This window comes from Carcharhinus amblyrhynchos, chromosome 8 (genome assembly GCF_965287045.1).
Source record: "Carcharhinus amblyrhynchos chromosome 8, sCarAmb.v2.hapA, whole genome shotgun sequence".
Lineage (NCBI taxonomy): Eukaryota > Metazoa > Chordata > Chondrichthyes > Carcharhiniformes > Carcharhinidae > Carcharhinus > Carcharhinus amblyrhynchos.
Window position 1 is genome coordinate 117174584 of NC_137331.1, and position 25435 is coordinate 117200018.

The window sequence follows — 25435 nt, forward strand, 5'->3', positions numbered from 1 at the left end:
CCCAATGCTCGTTGTGTGACGAGGTATTTTCCCACATCACACATGGAGCGACAAGCTTGAATTGTGGGTTAATTCTCGCATTCTAAACTCCCACATCCCATTTCTTTCCATCGACTCTGTCAACTCCTTCAATAGACTTAAACACTTCAGTTAGATCATCCGCTAATCTTTGCTACTCAAGTCCAAAGATGTGCTGCCCTAATTCCAGGCGTCCAGGGAGCTCCAGGCCAGGGTATTTCGGATTGTGGCGCATGGGCTGTTGAACAGGATTTGTGACTCAGGTGTTAGTTTTTTCTCCCCCCTCTGCTCAGCCTTACGACTATTGTAATCCGAGGAAGTAATTAAAATCACACCAGGCCAGCAGTCTGTGCTTGCGTTACCACTTTTCGAATGACTCACTCTAATTTATTCTGCTTTTTTTTTTGAGCTTTCCCTGTTTCCCTTTGCGAGCTTTGAAATGAGCATGGAAATGAAACGGAATCTCATGAAAATGAAGTGAGGATGTGCATTAATCTTACCCTGACTGTGCATTATATTTTGTACAGAGAACCCGGCGCACGTTGGAAGGGGCCATGTTCTCATTAGCTTGGTGGATGTCAATGATAATGCTCCTGAATTCCCAGTGGAATATGAAACATTTGTGTGCGAAAATTCCAACAGTGGTAAGGTAAGGACCTGCCCCGAATTATGCCTAAAATGATGTTCGATTTGTTCAGGGAATGTGTTCATCTTGATGTTAGCTTAACTGACTGGCTCGCACTCTGACCTCTGAGTCAACAGCTCGTTCTGTCTTCAGGTACTGTTAAAGTTTATTTATTAGTGTCACAAGCGGGTTGATATTAACACCGCAATGAAGTTACTGTGAAAACCCCCCCCTAGTTGTCACACTCCGGCGCCTGTTCGGGTACACAGAGGGAGAATTTAGCACGGCCAATCCACCTAACCGGTTGGGAGGAAACGGGAGCACCCCCGGAGGAAACCCACGCAGACATGGGGAAAATGCGCAAACTCCACGCAGACAGTGACCCAAGCTGGGAATCGAACCCTGGCACTGTGAGGCAGCAGTGCCAACCACCACTGAGGGAAGAGAGTCCTTAGTTTCCATTGCTCTTTGGGTGAGGAGATGTTTTCCCACACCACCCGTGAAGCTTTAACTCTGGGTTAAGCCCCTGCGTTCTAAACTCCCACATCAGAGGGAACCATTTCTTTTCATTGACTCCATCTACTCCTTCAATCAACTTAAACACCTCAATTAGATCATCTGCTAATCTACTCTATTCAAGTCCAAAAATGTGTGGGTTAGGTTGATTGGCCATGATGAGTTGTCCGTTAATGTCAGGAGGATTAAGAGGGAAAATATGTGGGGTTACGGGGATAGGGTCTGGGTGGGATTGTTGTCGATGATGCTCGATGGACTGAAGAGCCTCTTCTGCACTGCAGGGATTCTATTGCTGCCTCATGGCGCCAGGGAACCGGGCTCAATTCTGGCCTTGGGTGACCGTCTGCGTGGAGCTTGTACGTGTCTGCACGGGATTCCTCTGGGTGCTCCCATTTTCCTCCCATAGTTCAAAAATGTGCAGGTTAGGTGAATTGGCCTTGTTAATTTGCCCCTTAGTGTCCAAAGATGTGCAGGCTGGATGATTGGCCATGATAAATTACCCCTTAGTGTCCAAAGATATGCAGGTTAAGTGGATTGGCCTTGCTAAATTGCCACTTAGTGTCCAAAGATGTGCAGATTAGGCGGGATTAGCGGGAATGGAGTATGCCTGGATAAGATGGTCTGTCGAAGAGTTGGTGCAGACGCAATGGGCTGAATGGCCTCTTTCTGTAATGTGTGATTCTAAATGATGTGTGCAATGATGGTGCAAGGCTGAAGGCGGTGTTAACAGGACAGGTAAAGGCATGAAGAATGGTTCAAATAGAAGTTTAGTTGGCCACAATGGAAACATTACCAGTGTCTGTCTTGCAAGAAAATGGGCGAATTTGTTATTCTGGTTTGGTTATGTTGGAAATTGAACTGCAAATCTCACAGAATCCTTTAAAAATTAGACAAAAACGGGTCCCACAATCCATACAAATTACTTGCAATCAAAGTGTAGACTGTTGGAAAAAGCATACTGCTGCTTTCAATGATTTTTCCCGAATGACTGTTAGATGCTTTGTGCCTTTGACATGAATACAAAGAGCTATAATTAGATTAAATCACAGGGCATTGTGGATACACGATAGCAATTTAAATGAAAAAAATACAGGTTTGCAGCAAATTAAAAATTAAAATGCCAGATGACTCGAAATATACTTTAAAATTCCAGGGAACATTTATTTGCCATCATTCCAATTAGAATACGAATAATCCGAAATACAGACACGGAGAGACCATTCTCATTCAGTTTGTGTGAAAGCTCCAATAATGTGCCATATGCCCGGTTACCCACCAAATCAATTATACAACTCCACTCTGTGCATCGGAATGAAGGCACAGAATGGAAGCTCCGTCTATTGTTCCTTCCGCTGGCAAAGAGAGACACTTTTTATATATATATAGCACCGTTCCTGAACTGAGGGTACCTCAAAGTTCTTCCACTTGGGACCGGAGCCACTGCTGCCATGGAGGAAATTTGTGCACAACAAGAATCCACAGAAAAAAAGAGAGCAACAAGATAATGATCTGACAATCCAGGGTGTTTTTTTTATTGTTTTAAAGGGATGTTGACAGTTCAGTGCGAGTGGGCAGGCCCAGTCAAACGCTGGCTCATGCCATCTTGTTCCCCTCATGGCCATTTGCGTGACAGTGTTGACTCCTTCCATTCGCCAACACAGTAGGAGCTGTTGCTCTACACGGGATATCTCACAGGGTCAAGGAGCACTTCCAGGCTCCTCGTTCTGATGTGAAGGGCCCAGTGTAAATGCATGCGCTATCAAGATATCAGGCGCTGTATGGTTGACTCTAAAATGCCTTCAGGGGCGGCGCGGTAGCACAGTGGTTAGCACTGCTGCTTCACAGCTCCAGGGTCCTGGGTTCAATTCCTGGCTCGGGTCACTGTCTGTGTGGAGTTTGCGCATTCTCCTCGTGTCTGCATGGGTTTCCTCCGGGTACCCCGGTTTCCTCCCACAGGCCAAAGATGTGCGGGTTAGGTTGATTGGCCATGCTAAGAAATTGCCCCTTAGTGTGCAGGGATGTGTAGATTAGAGGGGTTAGTGGGTATATGGGGGTAAGGCCTGGGTGGGTTGTGTTCAGTGCAGACTCGATGGGCCGAAGGGCCTCTTTCTGCACTGTCAATGCTACCTCCCAAACTCTACTAATAATTGGGAATAGACTGATGGGGCAGGCCGTGGTGTAGTGGTATTGCAGTTGGACTACTAATCCAGAGACCCAGGGTAATGCCCTGGGGACCTGGGCTCCAATCCCACCACAGCAGATGGTGAAATTTGAATTCAACAATAAAAGAAATCCGGAATTAAAAGTCTACTGATGACTATGAAACCATTGTCAAGTGTCGTAAAATCCCATCTGGTTCACTAATAATCTGTCACGAAGGAAATCTGCCATTGGCCTTCATTGCAAGAAGTTGCAAGGACAGGATGTGTTGTTGCAATTATACAGGGCTTTGGTGAGGCCACACCGAGAGTACTGTGTGCAGTTTTGGTCTCCTTTTTTGAGGAAGGGTGTTCTTGTTCTCGAGGGAATGCAGCGAAGGTTTATCAGACTGATTCTGAGGATGGCGGGACTGATGTATGAGGACAAGGTTGAGGGCGGCACGGTAGCACAGTGGTTAACACTGCTGCTTCACAGCTCCAGGGACCTGGGTTCGATTCCCAGCTTGGGTCACTGTCTGTGTGGAGTTTGCACATTTTCCACGGAGTTGAGGGGGTTGAGCTATGAGGAGAGGCTGAATAAACTAGGCTTGTACTCGTTAGAGTTTAGAAGAATGAAGGGAGATCTCATTGAGACGTATAAGATGATGAATAGGATGGATAGGATAGAGGTGGAGAGACTCTTCCTGCTCAGAAAGGACAGTAGGACTAGGGGGCACAGCCTCAAGATAAAGGGGGGGCGGTTTAGAACGGAGTTGAGGAGGAACTTCTTCACTCAAAGGGTGGTGAATCTCTGGAATTCTCTGCCCGTTGAGGTGGTGGAGGCTACCTCACTCAAAATTTTTAAGACGTGGGTTGATGGGTTTTTGATAAGCGAGGGGATTAAGGGTTTTGGGGAGAGGGCGGGAATGTGGAACTGAGACACGACAGATCAGCCATGATCTTATTGAATGGCGGGGCAGGCTCGAAGGGCTAGATGGCCTACTCCTGCTCCTATTTCTTATGTTCTTATGTACGTGTCTGCGTGGGTTTCCTCCGGGTGCTCTGGTTTCCTCCCACTGTAAAAAGCCTGACAACACCAGGTTTTAGTCCAACCGATTTATTTGGTAGTAAACGCACAAGCTTTCGGGTTAGTCCCTTCGTCAGGTGAATGGAGAGTTCTGGCCTCAGACTGAGCATATAAAGCACAGACAGTTTACAGATTACTGATTAGAATGCAAATCTTTACATCTAACCTGCTGTTCAAGTCTTGAAGTGGCCGACAATGTGTGTGGAAGGAGCACTGATCACAGGTTAAAGAGATGTGTATTGTCTCCAGACAGTACAGTAAGTGAGGTTTTGCAAACCCAGGCAAGTGTTGGGGGTTACAGATAGTGCGACATGAACCCAAGATCCTTGTTCAGACTGTCCTCATGTGTGTGGAACTTGGCTATCAGTCTCTGCTCAGCGCAGAGTCGCACTATCTGTAACCCCCGTGACTTGCCTGGGTTTGCAAAACCTCACTTACTGTACTGTCTGGAGACAATACACATCTCTTTAACCTGTGATCAGTGCTCCTTCCACTCACATTGTCGGCCACTTCAAGACTTGAACAGCAGGTTAGGTGTAAAGATTTGCATTCTAATCAGTAATCTGTAAACTGTCTGTGCTTTATATGCTCAGTCTGAGGCCAGAACTCTCCATTCACCTGACGAAGGGACTAACCCGAAAGCTTGTGCGTTTACTATCAACTAAATCGGTTGGACTAAAACCTGGTGTTGTCAGACTTTTTACTGTGTTTACCCCAGTCCAACGCCGGCACATCCACATCATTCCTCCCACTGTCCAAAGATGTACGGGTTAAGTTAATTGGGCGTGCTAAAAATTGCCCCTTAGAGTCCTATGATGCGTAGGTTAGGGGGATTAATGGGTAAATATGGGTGTTGGTGCAGACACGATGGGCTGAATGGTCTCCTTCTGCACTGTAGGGTTTCTATGATCCTATGATTTCTATGAAGGTTAGGATTGTTTTCGCTGGAGTTTAGATGAATGAGAGGGAACCTCATAGAAACTTATAAAATTCCAACAGGACTAGGCAGGGTAGATACAGGAAGGCTGTTCCTGATGGTGGGCAAGTCCAGAACCAGAGCTCACTGTCTAAGCATTCAGGGTAGACCATTTAGGACAGAGATGAGGAGACATTTCTTCACCCAAAGAGTGTTGAGCCTGTGGAATTCATTACCACAGGAAGTAGTTGATACCAAAACATTGAATGTATTCAAGAGGCAACGAGATGTAACACTTGGGGCGAATGGGATAGAATCATAGAAACCCTACAGAAGGAGGCCTTTCAGCCCATCGAGTCTGCACTGACAACAATCCCACGGAGGCCCTATCCCTGTAACCCCACAAATTTACCCCATTAATCCCTCTAGCCTACATATCATGGAACACTAAGGGGCAATTTATCAAAGCCAATGGAGCTAACCCACACATCTTTGCACTGTGGGAGGAAACTGGAGCATCTGGAGGAAACCCATACTGACATGGGGAGAACGTACAGTCTTCACACAGACAGTGATCCGAGGCTGGAATTGAACCCAGGTCCCTGGAGCTGTGAGGCAGCAGTGCTAACCACTGTGCCAGCGTGCCACCATGATGAGGGAAATCCAGAATTTTGGAAGCCAAATTTGAAAATGGGTCCAGAATTTCTTGTGAAAAGCAAAGATTAGGCTTGGACTAAGAATGGGCAGTGATGGTTTGACTGCTGTTACTGGACCTAACCACTTGCCACTGCGCTTCACATAGAGTGAATCCATTTGGCTAATTGGTAAACTTACTAGGAGAGAATTAAAAATGTAGTATTGTACCTGCGGACTCTTAAATGCCCTCTGATCAAGGGCAATTAGGGATAGGCAATCAATACTGGTCTAACCAGTGATGCCCACATCCCATGAATGAATAAAAAAAATTGATTGGGTTGGATTTGTCCTGTCATTTCTCTGTACAAGATACGCTTGAGCAGCTGTGCACATTGCCAGGTAGATGCTGTAGCTGTATTGGAACAACTTGGCTAGGGGAACAACAAGTTCTGGAGCACAAGTCTTCAGTATTATTGCTGGAACGTTATCAGGGTCTATTGCCTTTGCAGTATCCAGTGCCTTCAACCATTTCTTGATATCACAGACTGAATTCAGTTGGCTAATTAGAATCCTCTAGTACAGAAGGAGGCCATTTGGCCCATCGAGTCTGCAGTCACCACAATCCCACCCAGGCCCTATCCCCATAATCCCTTATATTCACCCTGCTAGCTCCCCTGACACTAAGGTCAATTTAACATGACCAATCAACCTAACCCACACATCTTTGGACTGTGGGAGGAAACCGGAGCATGCAGAGAAAATGCACGCAGACACAAGGAGAATGTGCAAACTCCACACAGACAATGACCTGAGGCCAGAATTGAATTTATGTTTATTGATGTCTCGTTTTACACCCACAGGCGATTCGGTCCACCTCGTTGGCCAATGAGGTGCATACACGCAATGGGTCGTGCTAGGGTTGCTCTTGGATGTTGCTTCGAGAGTTGCCTAGTGCTTCACGTCGTTAGTGTACGCTTACTCTGGACCGATTGACGGGCAACACGTCAGCTCAGTGATTATCACTGTTTACTGTACAGTTACAGGGTCCCGGATCGGATCTCCAGCTTGGATCAATGTCTGTGGGAGTTTGCACATTCTCCCCGTGCTTGCGTGGGTTTTCTCCGGGTGCTCCGGTTTCCTCCCACACCCCAAAAACATGCTTTTTAGGCTGATTGGCGTCAATAAATTGTCCCTGAATTGGATCTCCATTAATCTGGCGCACATATAATTCCCTAAATTTCCACCCCCTTTATTGTGGAGTTCCGCTAGAGGTAGACAAAAACGTCAGCGAGAGACGTAAAGACTCGGATAAGGCACTCACTGAGTGTGTTAAAATGGGCGGCACGGGCTTGTCGGGCCGAAGGGCCTGTTTCCTGTGCTGTGCTGTTCTTTGAACCAGGATCCCTGGTGCTATGAATGAGGCAGCACTGCTAACCACTGTGCCACCATGCCACTCATAGGTTTTCTCCGGGTGCTCTGGTTTCTTCCCACAGTCCAAAAATGTGCGGGTTAGGTTGATTGACCGTGCTAACTTTCCCCTTAGTGAGAGGGGGGTTAGCCGGGCGAATATGTGGGGTTATGAGAAGAGGGGCTGGGTGGGATGTGGTCAGTACAAACTTGACGGGCTGAATGACCTCCTTCTGTACTGAAGGGATTCCATGAATAGCGTGTAGAGGTCTGGTCACACTATAATAGAAAGGATATTATTAAACTAATTGATTAAACTACCAGAAGAGAATAAAGAAAATAGCATTGTATTCCCTGAAATTCTTAAAATTAGAAGGGGAAAAAAATAAAAGTTTTCAAAGTACTAAAAGGAACTAATAGTATAGGTGGAGAGAAACTCTTTCCACTGGTTGGGGGAATCGAAGACTTGGGCCAAAATAGAACCAAATAGAACCAAGGTCGGCCTTTTGGCTAAGATGAAGGCTGGGAGTGGGTGCAGTGCCTCATCCTGCCAGCTTGGATTATGGAACCCAAGATGTGATGTATCGTCTTGTCAGCTTGGATCTGGTTTGTCCCTGACACAAGGGTCAATTTAGCATGCCCAATCAACCTAGCACACACATTTCTGGAGCGTGGGAGGAAACCGGAACACCCAGAGGAAACCCACACAGACACGGGGAGAACGTGCAAACTCCACACAGACTGTTACCTGAGGCCAGAATCGAACCCGGGCTCTGTCTCTGCGAGGCAGCAGTGCTAACCCCTGTGCCACCGTGCCGCCCCTTCCAAGTTCCAAGTGTGGCCTTACTAATGCCCTGTACATCTTCAACAAGACGCCCCAACTTCTGTATTCAATGGCAACTTATGAGAGATAAAGTTTTAATTCTGAGTTTGGTAGGTTTTTATCATTGGAAACATGCCACTCCTTCTTTTTAACCCCTAAGCTAGTCCCAGTTGCCCACATTTGGCCCATATCCCTCTGCACCTGTTTCCATGCTGCCAACCTCATTGAGTCTGTGACTCTGTGGTGGCAGAGTTCCAAATTTCCACCATTCTTTGTGTGTTGAAGTGTTTCATAACTTCACCCCTAAAAGTTTTGGTTTACTGGTATCAGTAAAACTTGGGTAAATTACTTTTTTCACCTCTATTCATGTTACTTCATGTCAAGTTTAAAATTAAAGGAACATTGTGGATTTTTAAAATGAACCTTAAAAAATACAATGCAGTATTACTGCTGACCTGGCTTTGAAAAATTGCATCTTGTTAAGCCTCAGTTTAACCTTATTGGCTACCCTGATCCTTTACCCTCGCTTGGACGGCATGGTGGCACAGTGGTTAGCACTGCTACCTCACAGCATCAGGGACCTCAGTTCAATTCCTGCCTCGGGTCACTGTCTGTGCGGAGTTTGCGCATTAGAACATAGAACAGTACAGGCCCTTCGCCCCTCGATGTTGTGCCCAGCTATGTCCAAACCCAAGATCAAGCTATCCCATTCCCTATCATTCTGGTGTGCTCCATGTGCCTATCCAATAACCGCTTGAAAGTTCCTAAAGTTCCAGCATAATCAAGGACTCCATGCACCCCGGACATTCTCTCTTCAATCTTCTTCCTTTGGGAAAAAGATACAAAGTCTGAGGTCACTTACCAATTGACTCAAGAACGTCTTCTTCCCTGCCGCTGTCAAACTTTTGAATGCATTTACCTTGCATTAAGTTGATCTTTCTCTATAACCTAGCTATGTATGTAACACTATATTCTGCACTCTCTCATTTCCTTCTCTATGAATGTAATGTTTTATTTGTATAGTGCACAAGAAACAATACTTTTCCCTGTGCTTTAATACATGTGACAATAATAAATTAAATCAAATCCTGGTGCTCTGGTTTCCTCCCACAGTCCAAAGATGTGCATGACAGGTGACTTGGCCATGCTAAATTGCCATCAGTGTCAGGAGGATAAACAGGGTAAATTGGGTGGGGTCATGGGGATGGGACCAGGGTGGGATTGTTGTCGGTGCAGACTCAATGGGCCGAATGGTCTCCTTCTGCACTGGAGGGAATCTATGATTTCAGACGACCATTGCAGGCATCAGCATACCCCCAGTGAAATGGATTAGCCTCACCCACGGCCTGACTGGGTGTCACTCCAGTGCTTTCTGGGGAGAAGAATTCAACATTCTTACAACCCTTTGAGAAGAAATAAATTCTCCTCATCTCTTGAAGACCTCTTTTTCTTAAACTTTGTCGCCTGGTTTTAGTATTTCCCACAAGTGGCAACATCCTCTTGGTATTTATCCTATCAAGTCCCCTCGGGATCGTACATGTTTCAGTAAGATCACTTCTTATTCTTCTAAACTCCAATGGATGTTGAGTCAATGTGTTCAACCTTTCTTCTTGAGACAGCTTCCTCATCTAAGGAATGCGCCTATTCAATTCAAAAATAGTTCTCACCTAATTTGGATTAAGACTTAACATCCTTTACTCGTAATAATGTCAGCTGGCTTATTAGAACAAAAATATTTACAGCAATGAAGTTTATACTAACAAGGTTTCACAGTGGCTTAGTTTTGTTTGAGAATGTTTCATTCATAATTAATAGGCATACAGAGCCCGTGTGGTTCCAGCATATATGAAACTGCTGTCTTGAAGTACCATTTACAAAACTATTGCAATCTAATTGGTCTCAGTGGGGTAACTAAGATTTTCAGCTGCTTAAACAAAATAATTGTTTTAGTCTAACAAGTTTAAGGCTGTAAAGAGGTTCTGGATAAATAAATAAAGCTCATCCACTGAACTGTCAAATCAGTCAACGTGGTTGTCTATTTCAAGATTTGTCCCATCAAGCTGTAACATTTGGTGAAAGCATTCAGCTGTACGGCACACGGGCGTTCTTCCATCTCTGCGAATAAATTTTAATTAGTCTCCACACCAATTCCGAGTAATCTAATTGAGAGGAATGACAGATCTGTAACTGCGTCGGAATTGAGCAGGAAATCTGAGATTGGTGACGGAGCTTCGAGAGATCAGGGTAAATCTGCTCAGTTTCTCATTGACAGCTCTTAAATCCGCTGAGCGCAGGGTCAGAGTGCAGATGCAGGTCTTTACTCTGTGCGAATGATAGCGCTGATACAGCAAGGTCAGGGGAAGTGCCCTTGCCCAGACAGTGGTGAGAATGTGCATCCTTTAACTCAGTTACCACTTCTACAACAAAGATGGTAAAGTGAATTTGTGAGTGGTCAGATATCGTAACACCATGTTTAAGGTAGTGAAGTCCATTTGGTACAAATTTAGATGGTAATGACATTAACCATAGAATCCTGACAGTGTAGAAGAAGGCCATTCATCCCCTTGAGTCTGCACTGACTCTCCAAAAGAGCAGTTTACCCAGGTCCTCCTCCCTGCCTTATTTCCCCATAACTCCACACACTTACCATCACCAAGCCACTTAACCTGCACATCTTTGGACACTAAGGGGCAATTTAGCATGATCAATCCAGCTAACTTGCACATCTTTGGGCACCGGGGCAATTTAACATGGCCAATCCACCCAAACTACACACCTTTGGACACCAAGTGACAATTTAGCATGGCCAATCCACCTAATTTGCACACCTTTGGACACCAAGGGGCAATTTAGTATGGCCAATCCACCTAATTTGCACACCTTTGGATTGTTGTAGGAAACCAGAGCACCCAGAAGAAACCCTTGCAGACCCAGGGGGTGGGGGGGGGGGGTGGGGGGGGCTGTGGGGCGGGGGGGGGAATGTGCAAACTCCACACAGACAGTGCCCCAGGAATCGAACCTGGGTCCCTGTCCCTGTGAGGCAGCAATTCTAACCGTTGTGCCACCATTAGACCACACCTGAAGGACTGTGAAACAGTTTTGGACACCAGATCACAGGGACGTCATGTGGGCCGTGGAGAGAGCTGGACTGGTTCCTTTTCTTAAATTCTATCATGCAATGTCACTGGAGCAGCACTTACTGTCCAACCCTAATTGCCCTTGAGAAGATGATGCTGAGCTAATAGAGCAAGAGGAGATTAAACAGACTCAGCTTACATTGCTAGAGTTCAGAAGGTTAAATGATGAAATGATTGACGTCTTCAAGACATCTAAAGTGCCCAGCTAGAAATGAATTCTGCTCACTGGGGAGTCTGGGCCAAGGAGACGTAGTCAATAAAATTAGAACTAGCCACAATAGGAGTGAAATTAGGGAACATTTCTATGCGCAAAGAGCGGTGAAAGTTTGGAACCAGTTCTACAGAAGGCAGTTGATGCTAGATCAATATTTTTTTAAATCTGAGATTGGGGCAGCATGGTGGTACAGTGGTTAGCACTGCTGTCTCACAGCACCAGGGATTTGGGTTCAGTTCCAGCCTCGGGTAAGTGTCTGTGTGGAGTTTCCACATTCTCCCCAAGTCTGCGTGGGTTTCCTCCGGGTGCTCCGGTTTCCTCTCCCGGTCCAAAGATGTGCAGGTCAGGTTGATTGAACATGATAAATTGTCCCTTAGAGGGATTAGCAGGTAAATATATGGGGTTCCAGGAATAGGGCCTGGGTGGGATTGTGGTCAGTGCAGACTCGATGGGCAAATGACCTCCTTCTGCTCTGTAGGAATTCTATGATTCTATGAATAGTTTAGGTTAGAGGGTCATTAGATTGGTTCCATTGGTCGGCGCAACATCGAGGGCCGAAGGGCCTGTACTGTGCTGTAATGTTCTATGTTCTATGATGGGTTTTTGTTTAGTTAAAGGTATTGTGGGATTCTGGGGTAGGGTATATAGAGTGAAGTTGCAGATTTCACCAAATCCTTTTGATTTCTCCTGTTCTCCATCCTATGACATCCTTTGTTCTTCCTGTCTCTTCCCCTTCTATTCATATAAAAACCCTCATATTCCAAACCTTTCATTGGCTCTGATGAAAGGCTTTTCCAATGTTGCCCAACACAAACGCCAGCCAATGACCATCTCCAATAAGAGTGAATCTAACCATTTCCACTTGAGATCCAATGGCATCACCATTGCAGAATCTCCCACTGTCAACTTACCAGGGGTTACCATTGACCAGAAACTGAACTGGACCTGCCATATAAATACTGTGGCTACCAGAACAGGTCAGAGGCTAGGAATCCTGGGATGAATAACTCACCTCCTCACTCCCCAAAGCCTGTCCACCACCTACAAGGCACAGGTCAGGAGTGTGATGGAACACTCTCCACTTGCCTGGATGGATGTATCGAATATTCGCGTACAGTCAACACTCAGCACTATAGTTGACTTGGGTACAAACAACACTAGGCACAGAGAGTACTCAAACTTACAAGCTTTAATTATTTACGAGCAAGGAGAACACACATTCAGCACATAAGAACATAAGAAATAGGAGCAGGAGTAGACCATCTAGCCCCTCGAGCCTGCCCCGCCATTCAATAAGATCATGGCTGATCTGTCGTGGCTCAGTTCCACATTCCCGCCCTCTCCCCATAACCCTTAATTCCCTTGCTTATCAAAAACCTATCAACCTGCGTCTTAAAAATATTGAGCGAGGCAGCCTCCACCACTTCAACGGGCAGAGAATTCCAGAGATTCACCACCCTTTGAGTGAAGAAGTTCCTCCTCAACTCCGTTCTAAACTGCCCCCCCCTTTATCCTGAGGCTGTGCCCTCTAGTCCTACTGTCCTTTCTGAGCAGGAAGAGCCTCTCCACCTCTATCCTATCCATCCCATTCAACATCTTATACGTCTCAATGAGATCTCCCCTCATTCTTCTAAACTCTAACGAGTACAAGCCTAGTTTATTCAGCCTCTCCTCATAGTTCAACCCCCTCAACTCTGGAATCAGCCTAGTAAACCTCCTCTGCACTCCCTCCAAGGCCAAAATATCCTTGCGTAAGTGCGGCGACCAAAACTGCACACAGTACTCCAGCTGCGGCCTCACCAGTGCCCTGCACAGCCGCAGCAAGACCTCCCTACTTTTATATTCAATCCCCCTCGCTACAAAGGCCAGCATCCCATTTGCACTGCAAGGTATTTTCCGAATTCATACAAACAATGTCGCAGTTATCATTCACTGTATTTTGTTCTTTGGAATTTTGTTGAAAGGGTCTTTCTTTCACCCTGTGGCCAAGGCTGGGAACATAGTGTTTATGAACCTGACACAAGGTTTAGATTAGTCGCTTATCCTGACTACCCAAGCACTGGCCTCACTGAAGGCCTTGTCTCTATATTTGCTGACAGAGTTGCTTGCTTTTGTTGTTATAACTTATTTCCACACCAGCATTTAACTGCTTTTAACTATAATTTCAGAAATCCCGGCAGCCCCATGGTGCTTTATTTGAAGTGAGCATTCTTAATCTCACAGAGCAAAGTGAATTAAACACTTAGCCACAGCTGGAGTTACAGCTTAATTTCCGCAGGTGCAGCTCCAACAACATTCAAAAAGCTCGACACCATCCCGGACAAAGCAACTTATTTATCAGCACCCTATCCACCACTATAACCATTCACTGCCACTGGGTCAAATCTCTCCAACTCTCACACCATTGTGAATGTTCCTGCATTGCATGGGCTGCAGTGGTTCGAGAAGTGTAATTGCCCTCGAACTGAGTGGCTTGCCAGGATGATTTCAGAGGGCAGTTAATAATTGGCCACAATGCTGACATTATTGGCTAGACAAAACAGCAGATTTCCTTCCCTAAAATGAACCAGTTGAGTTTTTGCAGCAATCGATGGTAGTTTTACGGTCACCATTACTGAGATGAGCTTTCAGTTCCTGATATATGACGAAGAACAAAGAAAATTACAGCACGGGACCATGCTGCCGGACTTAACTAAAACCCCCTACCCTTCCAGGGACCATATCCCTCTATTCCCATCCTGTTCATGTATTTGTCGAGATGCCCCTTAAAAGTCGCTATTGTATCCGCTTCCACTACCTCCCCCGGTAACGAGTTCCAGGCACCCACTACTCTCTATGTAAAAAATCTGCCTCATATATCTCCTTTAAACCTTGCCCCTCCCACCTTAAACTTGTGCCCCCTAGTAATTGACTCTTCCACCCTGGGAGAAAGCTTCTGACTATCCAATTATATGAACAGATATTAATCTGACCATCCAAATATATTAACAGAGTTTAAATTCCACTAGCTGTCATGATGCGATTTCATAAGATCTTGCGATCATAAGACATAGGAGCAGAATTAGGCCATTCGGCCTATCGAATACCGCTCTGTCATTCGATCATGGCTGATAGGTTTCTCAACCCCATTCTCCTGCCTTTTCGCCTTAACCTTTAATCTGCTTACCAATCAAGTACCTACCTATAATCAAATTACTGTGGGTGCTGGAATCTGAAACTAAAAGAGAAGATGCTGGAAGATCTCAGCAGGTCTGACAGCATCTGTGGGGAGACAATAGCGCCAATGTTTCGAGTATTGACCCTTTGTCAGAGCTCCGATGAAGGATCATCTAGACTCAAAATGTTGGCTCTCAGAACCTATCCATCTCTATCTTAAATACATTCAATGATCTGGTCTCCACAGCCTCCTGTGACAATGAATTCCACAGATCCACCACCCTCTGGGTGAAGAAATTCCTCCTCATCTTGGTTCTAAAAGGTTATCCTTTTACTCTGAGGCTGTGCTATAGGATCCTCATCTGTCCTATTAATGAAAATATCTTCCCCACGTCCACTCTATCCAGGCCTTCCAGTCTCCTGTAAGTTTGAATGAGATTCCTCCCCACTGCATCCTTCTAACCTCCATCGAGTACAGACCCAGAACCCTCGAACACTTCTCACTCGTCCAGCTTTTCATCCCATGATTTGAAACCATAGTTGGGATTTTCTGGCCCATCCTTCCAATCGGATCTTCCAATCCCACCGATGGTGCACCTTCCCTCCCACCCCCACCCCCACTGGATCTGGGCTCTCTGGCAGTGGAGGGTGGGAACAATTGGAAACCCCATTGACAGTGGCAGGACTGTAAGATCCCACCGCTGGCCAGTGGCCTCTGCCACTGCAAAACACATTATGAGGGGGAGACGGAAAATCTCACCCCCTGCCTAGAGAGTATTAGCCCTCACTCGTCTTACTCTTTAGTCTCTACGAGTTCAGATTACGAGTTCAGTGACATTTCCAATGCACCACCCTCTTTCCCTGATGGGAATCAGCAATAAATATGAACATTCTTTTCAGTGTTACGAGGCAGAGCCTTTTACCTCGCTTCGTAATCTGGTAGAAGTGTTTGGGGAGGTGTTGACTTTTCTACATTAATGTTTAGAGATTCATTCATATTAAGACCTGACGCTCGCTTTAAGTGAACAATTAACAAGTTATTTTATTCAGCCAGTCGCGAGCTTTAACTAAACCAGTTACATTTTAATTAAAGGATGGACTGAAATGCTGTTCAAATAAAGACAAGGACCATTCAGTACCAAAACAGTAACAACAGAATCTTAGCCACTCTCAAAAAACTATATACAACCAGGTCTGATGGCTTGGAAAAGATTTGGAGTTCTTCTGTAGGTATCCACTGTCTGTAAGTGCTGTCTGACTTGGTACTTTTTGTTGGTTAAATAATGATTCCTATTAAGGCATATCTGAAGCTGGCAGAATTAAGATCTAACTGCTTCAGTCAATCTAACTGCTCTTAAATGCCTTTAACTCCTTCAATTGATCTGGCTCTAGAGATGTTCCTCTGAGATGGTGCTACTCTGGCCTTTATACTTGCAAAAACCTCACAATTTTCCTACACCATGATTCGTCTGAGGTTGTCAACAGCAATAAATTCAAATCTGATAGGCTCTTAATAGCTGATCGTCTTTTTTAAACTAATAGGCTATTAAAATGCAAAAGTCTGTTACCAAGGCAATCTTGATGCTTGGCCCATGAAACAAATGCTGCGACTGTACCCTATGTGTACTCTGCATCCAAGCACTGAACTCGCAACTGGCTTTTAAAGGGACCACGCACTGTTTTCGTTCCCTCTGTAACATTTTTCCAAATCCTTTATATCATTGTCTGTGGTGTTCCAGTGGTTAGCACTGCTGCCTCACAGTGTCAGGGTCCTAGGTTCAACTCTGACCTCGGGTCACAGTCATTGGCCTCGAGTTTGCACGTTCAGAGAATCACAGAATCATAGCGTCCCTACAGCACAGAAGGAGGCCATTTGGTCCATCAAGTCTGCACTGACAACAATCCCACCCAGGCCCATCCCTGCAACCCCACATATTGATCCCACTTATCCCTACGTATTCCTGGACACTAAGGGGCAATTTATCATGGCCCATTGACCTAACCCACACATCATTGGACTGTGGGAGGAAACCGGAGCACCTGGAGGGAACCCATGCAGACCCGGGGAGAACATGCAAACTCCACACAGACAGTAACCCAAGCCAGGAATCGAACCCAGGTCCCAGGAGCTGTGAGGCAGCTATGCTAACCACTGTGCCACCATTCCGCCCAACAGTGCCACCATGCTGCCCATGTCTGCGTGGGTTTCCTCCGGGTGCTCCGGTTTCCACCCACACTCCAAAAGTGTGCAGGTTAGGTTGATTGGCCATGATAAAATGTCCCTTAGTGTCAGTGGGATTAGCAGGGTAAACATGTCTGGTTACGGGAATAGAGCCTGGGTGGGATTGTGGTTGGTGCACACTCGATGGGCCGAATGGCCTCCTTCTGTACTGTAGGGATTCTATGATTACATTCCATGATTCTTTCTATATTGACACACCCACCTCCACAACCTCAGCATACGAATTAGAATGTATGTCCTTGTGCGATGGAAGCACAGATGAAGAACAATTGTTGTTTCGGAGTCTTTATATAGATACAAAGAACAAAGAACAACCCAGCACGGGAAACAGGCCCTTCGGCCCAACGAGCCCGCGCCGCCGCATCACCCTACACCTATTTTACCCTGCATGTCTACGAATGGAACCCTACTCAGTCAGATTCAGGGAAGAAATAGTGTCAATTTGGTAAAAACCGATTAGCCTAAGAGCACATCTTTGGGGTGTGGGAGGAAACCGGAGCGCCCGGAGGAAACCCACGCAACCACAGGGAGAATGCGCAAACTCCCACAGACACAGGCCCAAATCCATGTATCTGCACAGCCAGCAGTGCTAGTCACTGAGCTGTTGCGGCGCCCGTCTACTGGTCCAGGATCAAGCACACACACCGACATGAAGTACTAGGCCACTCCCGGACTTCCAAGAGCAGCCCACGCACGACCCGCCGTGTGCATGCCCCTCGTTTGACACGAGGTGGACCTCCACCTGTGGAATAAAGACAAAAAATATTAATCATACAGCCTGCCTTTCCGGTGTCTCCCGAGGTTTAACCCTATTTAATAGCCCCTACCATATCCCTCCATTCTCGTTTCACTCATGTGCCTATCTAACTGCATCTTAAACGAGTCCAACGTTCCTGCCTCCACCACCCTACTCGGTAGCGCATTCCAGACCCCCACAACTCTCTGCGTAAAGAACCTTCTTCTCACCTCCAAATTATACCTCTCCCCCCTCACCCTTAAATGATGACCTCTCGTGTTCATACCCAGTCTAGGCAGCAGTCTCTCACTATTAACACTATTAACTATTAACTCTAGATATTATGCATCCGAATAAACTCAGATCTATCAGATTGGGTGTAATTTATGAGAAGTTGCATTGAATAGCTAGTAGTTTTCCCATCCTCTGTTTCCTTATACCTTTATCTTACAGGGCTCTTTACAAGATTTTGTAAGTGTGTATTTGTCTCACAAAATTATCTTGTCCTTCTGAATTTGACCTGGAACGGTTGAGTTCTTTCACTGGTGCTTCAGGACTCAAATCGAATCTAATCTTTTGCTGCAATTACAGATAATACAGCGAATCAGAGCAGTGGACAAAGATAAACCACCCAACGGACACCATTTTTATTTCTCTCTTGCTCCTGGCGCTATCAGTAACCTGAACTTCACGGTGCAAGATAACAAAGGTACCTATTGATATCCTGCTGCATTAATGTCTGGGTCAGTCGGAGTTTTGTGGCTTACATCTTTTCTCTTACACGTTTATCACTGACTCTGAGCAAAAAACAAACCCATTCTTGCTGCGGGACCCCAGTTATAGATTCATTGGCCTCTGTCGGAATATAAAAAATATGGTTTAGCTGCCTGGTCAGTGACAATTCTTCGTGAATCATCGCGTACACCTAGATGAAGGTGATCCCTCATTTCACAAAGCAACTGTTTCACAGTGGTTAGCACAGCTGCCTCACAGCGACAGGGACCCATGTTCGATTCTCGATTTGGGTCACCGTCTATACGGAGTTTGCACGTTCTCCCCGTCTCTGCATGGGTTTTCTCTGGGTGCTCCAGTTTCCTCCCACAGTCCAAAGATGTGCATGTTATGTGGATTGGCCATGCTAAATTGTCCCATTGTGTCTAAAGACGTACAGGCACAGTGGATTGGCCATGCTCAATTGTCTCTGTGTGTCCAAAGATGGTAAAAAGTCTGACAACACCAGGTTTAAGTCCAACCGATTTATTTGATAGTAAACTCACTAGCTTTTGGGGTTAGTCCCTTTGTCAGGTGAATGGAGAGTTCTGGCCTCAGACAGAGCATATAAAGCACAGACAGTTTACAGATTACTGATTAAAATGCGAATCTTTACTCCTAACCTGCTGTTCAAGTCCTAAAGTGGCCGACAATGTGAGTGGAAGGAGCACTGATCACAGGTTAAAGAGATGTGTATTGTCTCCAGACAGTATACTAGTGAGTGTACTGTCTGGAAAACTACCGAAAGCTAGTGAGTATACTGTCAAATAAATCGGTTGGACTTAAACCTGGTGTTGTCAGACTTTTTACTGTGTTTACCCCAGTCCAACGCCAGCATATCCACATCATGTCCAAAGATGTGCAGGTTAGTTGGATTGCATGCTAACTTGTCCCTTTGTGTCCAAAGATACGCAGATTAGGTGGATAGGCCATGCAAAACTATCCCTTCATGCCCAATGATGTGTGGGTTAGGTGGATTGGCCATGCTAAATTGACCCTTAGTGTCCAAAGATGTGTAGGTGAGGTGGATTGGCCATGCTAAATTGCCCCTTTGTGTCCAAAGATGTGCAAGTTTGGTGGATTAGGGGTTAAGATTAGGCAGGAGGGCCTGGGTAAGATTCTGAGTTAGTGCAGAGCCAATGGGCCAAATGACTTCCTGCTGCACTGTAGCGATTCTGTGAAATGGTATCGCTGAAATCTAGCTGCCATTCACACTGGGGGAGTCAGGGTGGCGGGGGGGGTATCGGTGTTATAGTCCCATGAATAGTGTAAAGTTTATTGAATTGTCACTAGTAAGGCTTACATTAACACTGCGCTGAAGTTACTGTGAAATTCGCTACAGTCGTGCACCTATTCAGGTCAATGCATCTAACCAGCACTTTTTTCAGCCTGTGGGAGGAAACCAGAGCACCCGGAGAAAGCCCACGTAGACACGGAGAGAATGTGCAGAGTCTGCACAGACAGTGACCCAAGCCAGGAATCGAACCCGGGTCCCTGGCGTTGTGAAGCAGCAGTGCCAGAGTGCCGTCCCCGTCAGTGCACCCCTGCCGCGGGTTTCCCGGTGGAGAGGGGGTACGTTCAATAGGAAACCCTGTCGACAACGGTGGCACTATAATATCGCGCTGCCAGCACGCAGGGCACCGTCACCCACCGCTGCCTAACGCACCATGGAGTGGGGGAGAAATGCCTCCCTATGTTCGTCTCTCTTAATCTGGTCAACGGTCTAAAATTTCAATGGCATTTGGGTTCTTACGCAACTTCCCGCCAGCGTTCTATCGGTCGAGTCAAGGTGACCTAACAGAAATTAAAACAACAAAAATATTCAAGCGAGATGCTTAGAAAAGAGAAACGTCAATGTTTTATGCTCTGGCAATACGGGCAAATAATTCTGTAAATTGGTTTGGGAAGACATGAAAAGAGAGGTGACCTTTTTCTGAATGTCGCGTATTTTACATTGTGATATGACAGCGTGACAAAAATGTTTTTTTTTTGCTCTGTTAATGGCTTTTCAACGCCAACATGTTGTTCGCCCTGGAGCTGATCAATCAAAGTGCGTAAATGCTGGGGACCTGTGACACCCGCACAACATGTCCTTGTGTCACCGAATGATGGATGACGACGGGGTGCCTTATAATTAAGCTGTAATGTACTCAAAGGCGCGCCCAGCCGCTGAGTGAGACAGGAACGCAAAGACAAATTCTCTGCTGCCTATTTAAAGTAAAACAAGTGGGGAGAAAATGGACGTATTTAATAGGCACCGACTTTCATCGTAATAAGTCACATCCAATGGTTCACTGTGTTGTGCCAAATAAGTTTAATACTGGATCACATGTTATACTGAGTTGCATATACTTGTATATAACAGGTATCAATTGTTCGTTGAATGAATGTAGAAACAATTTATAATTGATATATAATGTATCAGATTTATTATCTGAAAACCAGGAGCCATATAGTAATGCACAAATAGAATCATGGATGCCAACAGTGCGGAAGGAGGCTATTCGGCCCATCGAGCCTGCACCGTTCACGTTCCTACCCAGGCCATATCCCCATGCATTTACCCTAGCTAGTCCCCCAGACACTAAGGGGCAATGTAGCATAGTCAATCCACCTAACCCACACGTCTTTGGACTGTGAGTGGAAACCCACACAGACACGGGGAGAATGTGTAAACTCCACACAGACAGGACCCAAGGCAGGGATCGAACCCGGGTCCTGACGCTATGAGGCAGTAGTGCTAACCACTGTGCCATCGTGCCACATATTGTATATGTCTCTTTGTATGTATATAGTATATATGTGTACGTATACCGTAATTCCCTGCAGGACAGAAGCAGGCCATTTGGCCCATTGAGTCTGCACCGATTCTCTGACAGAGTATCTTACCCAGGCCATCTCCTAATTCTATCCCAGTAACCCTACACATTTCCCATGGTTAATCTGTCTAACCCACACACCCTGGGACATTAAGGGGTAATTTAGCATGGCCAATCCACCTAACCTGCATATCTTTGGAGTGTGGGAGGACACTGGAGCACTCGGGGGGAACTCTGCAGATGCGGGGAGAACGTGTAAACTCCACACAATCGCCCATGGTTGGAACCAAATCTGGGTCCCTGGCACTATGAGGCTAACTATATTGCCATCATAAATATCTCAATGGCGCAGGTTCAATATCCATACTGGCTGAGGTTATTCATGAAGGCTCCATCTTCTCAACCTTGGCCCTCGTCTGAGGTGTGATGGTCCTCAGGTTAAATTACCATCAGTCAGCGCCCCCCCACTCAAAGGAGAGATCAGCCTATGGTCATCTGGGACTGTGGCGATTTTTCACAATAAGATGGCCATCAAAAACTCCAATGGCGAATTCCGGAGGGAATCTTTCTCCTAGAGTGTGTTTAAAATGTGGAATTTGCTGCTACATGGAGTGGGTGTGGCAGGTAGGACAAGGGCAGCAAAATACATGGGAACACAAGCATCTGCAAGTTCCCCTCCAAGCCACTCACCAACCTGGCTGGGAAATATATCGGCCATTCCTTCGCAATCACTGGGTCAGAATCCAAGAATCCCTTCCCTACTGGCATTGTGGGTCACATGGACTGCAGCGACTCAAGAAGGCAGCTCACCACCACCTTCTCAAGGGCAAGTAGGGGTGGGCAATAAATACTGGCCAGACAGCGACACCCTTGTCCCGTGAATGAAAAAAATATAATGCTGATACCTTTCAGGAGAAATTAGACAAGTTGATGAGGGGGAAAAGGTTGAAAGATGATATTGATGGGGCTTGAGAAAGTAGAGTAGGAGCAGAATTTGATTTGATTTATTATTGTCACATGTATTAGTGTACAGTGAAAAGTAGTGTTTCTTATGCACTGTACAGACAAAGCGTTCATAGAGAAGGAAAGGAGAGAGTTGCAGAATGTAGTGTTACTGACGTAGTGAGGGTGTAGAGAAAGATCAATTTAATGTGATGTCGGTCCATTAGCAGGGAAGAAGCTGTTCTTGAGCCGGTTGGTCCGTGAACTTAGACTTCTGCATCTTTTTCCTGATGGAAGAGAGAATGTCCGGGGTGCGTGGGGTCCTTAGCTATGCTGGCTGCTTTTCTGACGCAGTGGGAAGTCTAGACAGAGTCAATGGAGGCTGGTTTGGGTGATGGATTGGGCTACATTCACAACCCTGTGTAGTTTCTTGCAGTCTTGGGCAGAGCAGGAGCCATACCAAGCTGTGATACAACCAAAAAGGTTGCTTGCTATGGTGCATCTATAAAAGTTGGTGAGAATCATAGCTGACATGCCAAATTTCCTTAGAGCGAGAAAATAGAGGTTGTTGGTGGGCTGGTGAAACAGCATGATGGACATGTCAGGCTGATCTTTGTCGTGCACAGTTCTGTGGAATTCTGTACAAAAATAGCTTGATTATTTTTCCAAACAAAAAATGTTTTCAGATAACACGGCCACCATCATGACTCGAAGAGCTGGGTTCAGTCGACAGGAACAAGCAGTGTACTTCCTGCCCATTGTAATTGTGGACAACGGGACGCCCTCTCTGAGCAGCACCAACACCCTGACTGTCCGCGTCTGCGGCTGCGATAGCGAGGGCATCGCTCACTCATGCAACGCCGAAGCCTTTGTCCTGCCCGCTGGCCTCAGCACTGGAGCTCTCATTGCCATCTTGGCCTGTGTCCTGACACTACTAGGTATGCCGTGTATCTTTAACCGTTTCGATTTTGCACCGTTATGAAAAGGGAATTCTTGTTTGAGGTTCCCGGTTGGCCTTGTTGCGCCACCACAGAACTTCGTCTGTTTCCGTAGCTCGTAAATCTCCAGAACAGATTGCTAGTCTGTTACCAGGGGCTTATAGATTGAGGGGCACCGCTCCACATCAAGCGTGACTGACCCGGATTCTCTCCCAATCTTGCCGTCAGCCGTTGGTGTGCTCGGAAGCATTTACGGGTTGACACACTCAACCTGTTTGACCGCGTTATCTACGGACCCTCCTTGACCACCAATTCCTGGGTTGGGACTCAAAGTTAGAAGTCTCACAACACCAGGTTAAAGTCCAACAGGTTTATTTGGTTGTAAAACCCACAAGCTTTCGGAATGCTGTTCCTTCGTCAAGTGAGTGGAGAGTTCTGCTCACCAACCGGGCATATAAAGTCACACACCTTTTACAGAATACTGATTAGAACGCGAGTCTTTACAGCTAATCTGCTGTTCAAGTCTGAAAGGTGAAGACAATGGAGATAGCACAGGTTAATGAGATTGGGACTCAAACCCAGAGCTCCTGGCTCAGAGGTAGGGGTGCTAACCCACTGTGCCACAAGGCCTCCTACACAGTAGTGGAGCCTAAGCAGATCAAGATGGAGTTAGTATGGAGACAGAATGATGGAATAGGCTCGAGGGGGCAAATGGCCTCCTTCTGCGAGTGTACCCCTGGTGAGGCAGATTTTGAATGTTCTCTTTGCTCTGTGTATGTGTTGCAGTGCTGGTGCTGCTCATTGTGACGCTGAGGAGACGCAAGAAGGAGCCTTTGATATTTGACGAGGAGAAGGACATCCGGGAAAACATCGTCAGGTACGACGACGAGGGAGGCGGCGAGGAGGACACGGAGGCTTTCGACATGGCCACGCTCCGGAACCTCAACTTCATCCAGGAGGTGAAAGTGCGCCGGGACGTGACGCCCGAAATCCAGCTCTTTTCCAAAGCGGCGCACAAGCTGTCTCCCGATAACGTTATGTTCAGGGAATTTATCTGGGAGCGGATGAAGGGCGCGGACAGCGACCCCTGCGCTCCCCCCTATGACTCTCTGCAGACGTACGCGTTCGAGGGGAACGGCTCGGTGGCAGAGTCACTCAGCTCCTTGGAGTCCATTACTTCAGCGTCAGATCAGAATTACGATTACCTCAGTGACTGGGGACCCCGGTTCAAGAAACTGGCAGACATGTACGGTAGCTCCAAGGACAGTATGAACTCTTAAACCCAACCGGCGGAATGATTGAATTTTTTTTTTTGTAAGCCGCGGAACAGTTTCGGGCGGGTGGGGCTGGAGATTAAAGAAGAAAATGTAAATACGAAACCATTTTTTAAGAGTCTTACTTTGCCTCTTTTTAAGTGGTGCAGTTACATCTGAATTCCCATGGAAAAAAAAACACACTAAAGAAACGGATTGCGAGCATTTGCTTAGCTTTTTTTTAGAAAACGAAAGATAGAATGACAGCAGTGCTCTGTTATAAACATTATCTCTTCTGATTTGTACAGGAGAATTTATCCTTTTTTTTTATTTGTTACGCGTTGATATATTTATAGTGAAACAAAATGAAGCCGAGCCCTATCGCGGCTGAGCCAGTCTGTATGCTGGGCCAGACTCAGGCATGGGGATCACATGCTGACTGTAACTCAACTCCAGAATATACGGACAAACTAAAAGCATGAGCAGAGCTAACTAAATTAATGGAACCTTCCGTCCTCTCCAAAAATCGCGAGGAAGTACCTTTTTTTTCCCTGGATCATTATGCTTTCTGGGCTGTTTGACCACTCACTGCAGGCTGCAAAGGGAAGGAAAAAATAGAAATTGTTCTTCTTTTTTCCATGTCAGATTTGGAAAACCCATCGTACGTCATAAGCTGTGGGGGAGAAAAATCAGGTGCAGTCCTGTAGACAATCATTACTCCATGGTTCAGTAGAATTTCCTTCATTTGGACATATATGAATAATAAAAAATGAGTTTTGTAATAGGATATTAAAATGTGTCATTACGTTTGGTCATACCTGTATAGTTTTCAATAAAAGAGTGGAAATTAATATACTTTATGTACCCCGTTATGTAACACTAACTTATATGGTTCCCTCAACTTCTTTCCCTTGTCAGTTACTGGATCTGTCTTTCTATTCAATACTCCCCACCCACCTTTTTGTTTCATATTTTCATTCGATCATAATCATAGAATCCCTACAGTACAGAAGGAGGCCATTTGGCCCATCAAGTCTGCACCGACCCCAATCCCACCCAGC

The 25435-nt window shown here is 46.0% G+C and overlaps 1 protein-coding gene across 1 annotated transcript in view; it reads left to right on the plus strand.

Annotated features, from left to right (window-relative positions):
- The window catches only part of LOC145346862 (cadherin-7-like), a 167743-nt gene extending 142536 nt beyond the window's left edge, over positions 1–25207 (plus strand). The window contains exons 9-12 of the mRNA XM_080194706.1: positions 546–667; positions 18243–18360; positions 22870–23121; positions 23908–25207. Coding sequence (XP_080050832.1) covers positions 546–667; positions 18243–18360; positions 22870–23121; positions 23908–24401 — 986 coding nt within the window. The 3' untranslated portion in view covers positions 24402–25207. The remainder of the gene's footprint in view (positions 1–545; positions 668–18242; positions 18361–22869; positions 23122–23907) is intronic.
- The last annotated feature ends 228 nt before the right edge of the window (positions 25208–25435 follow it).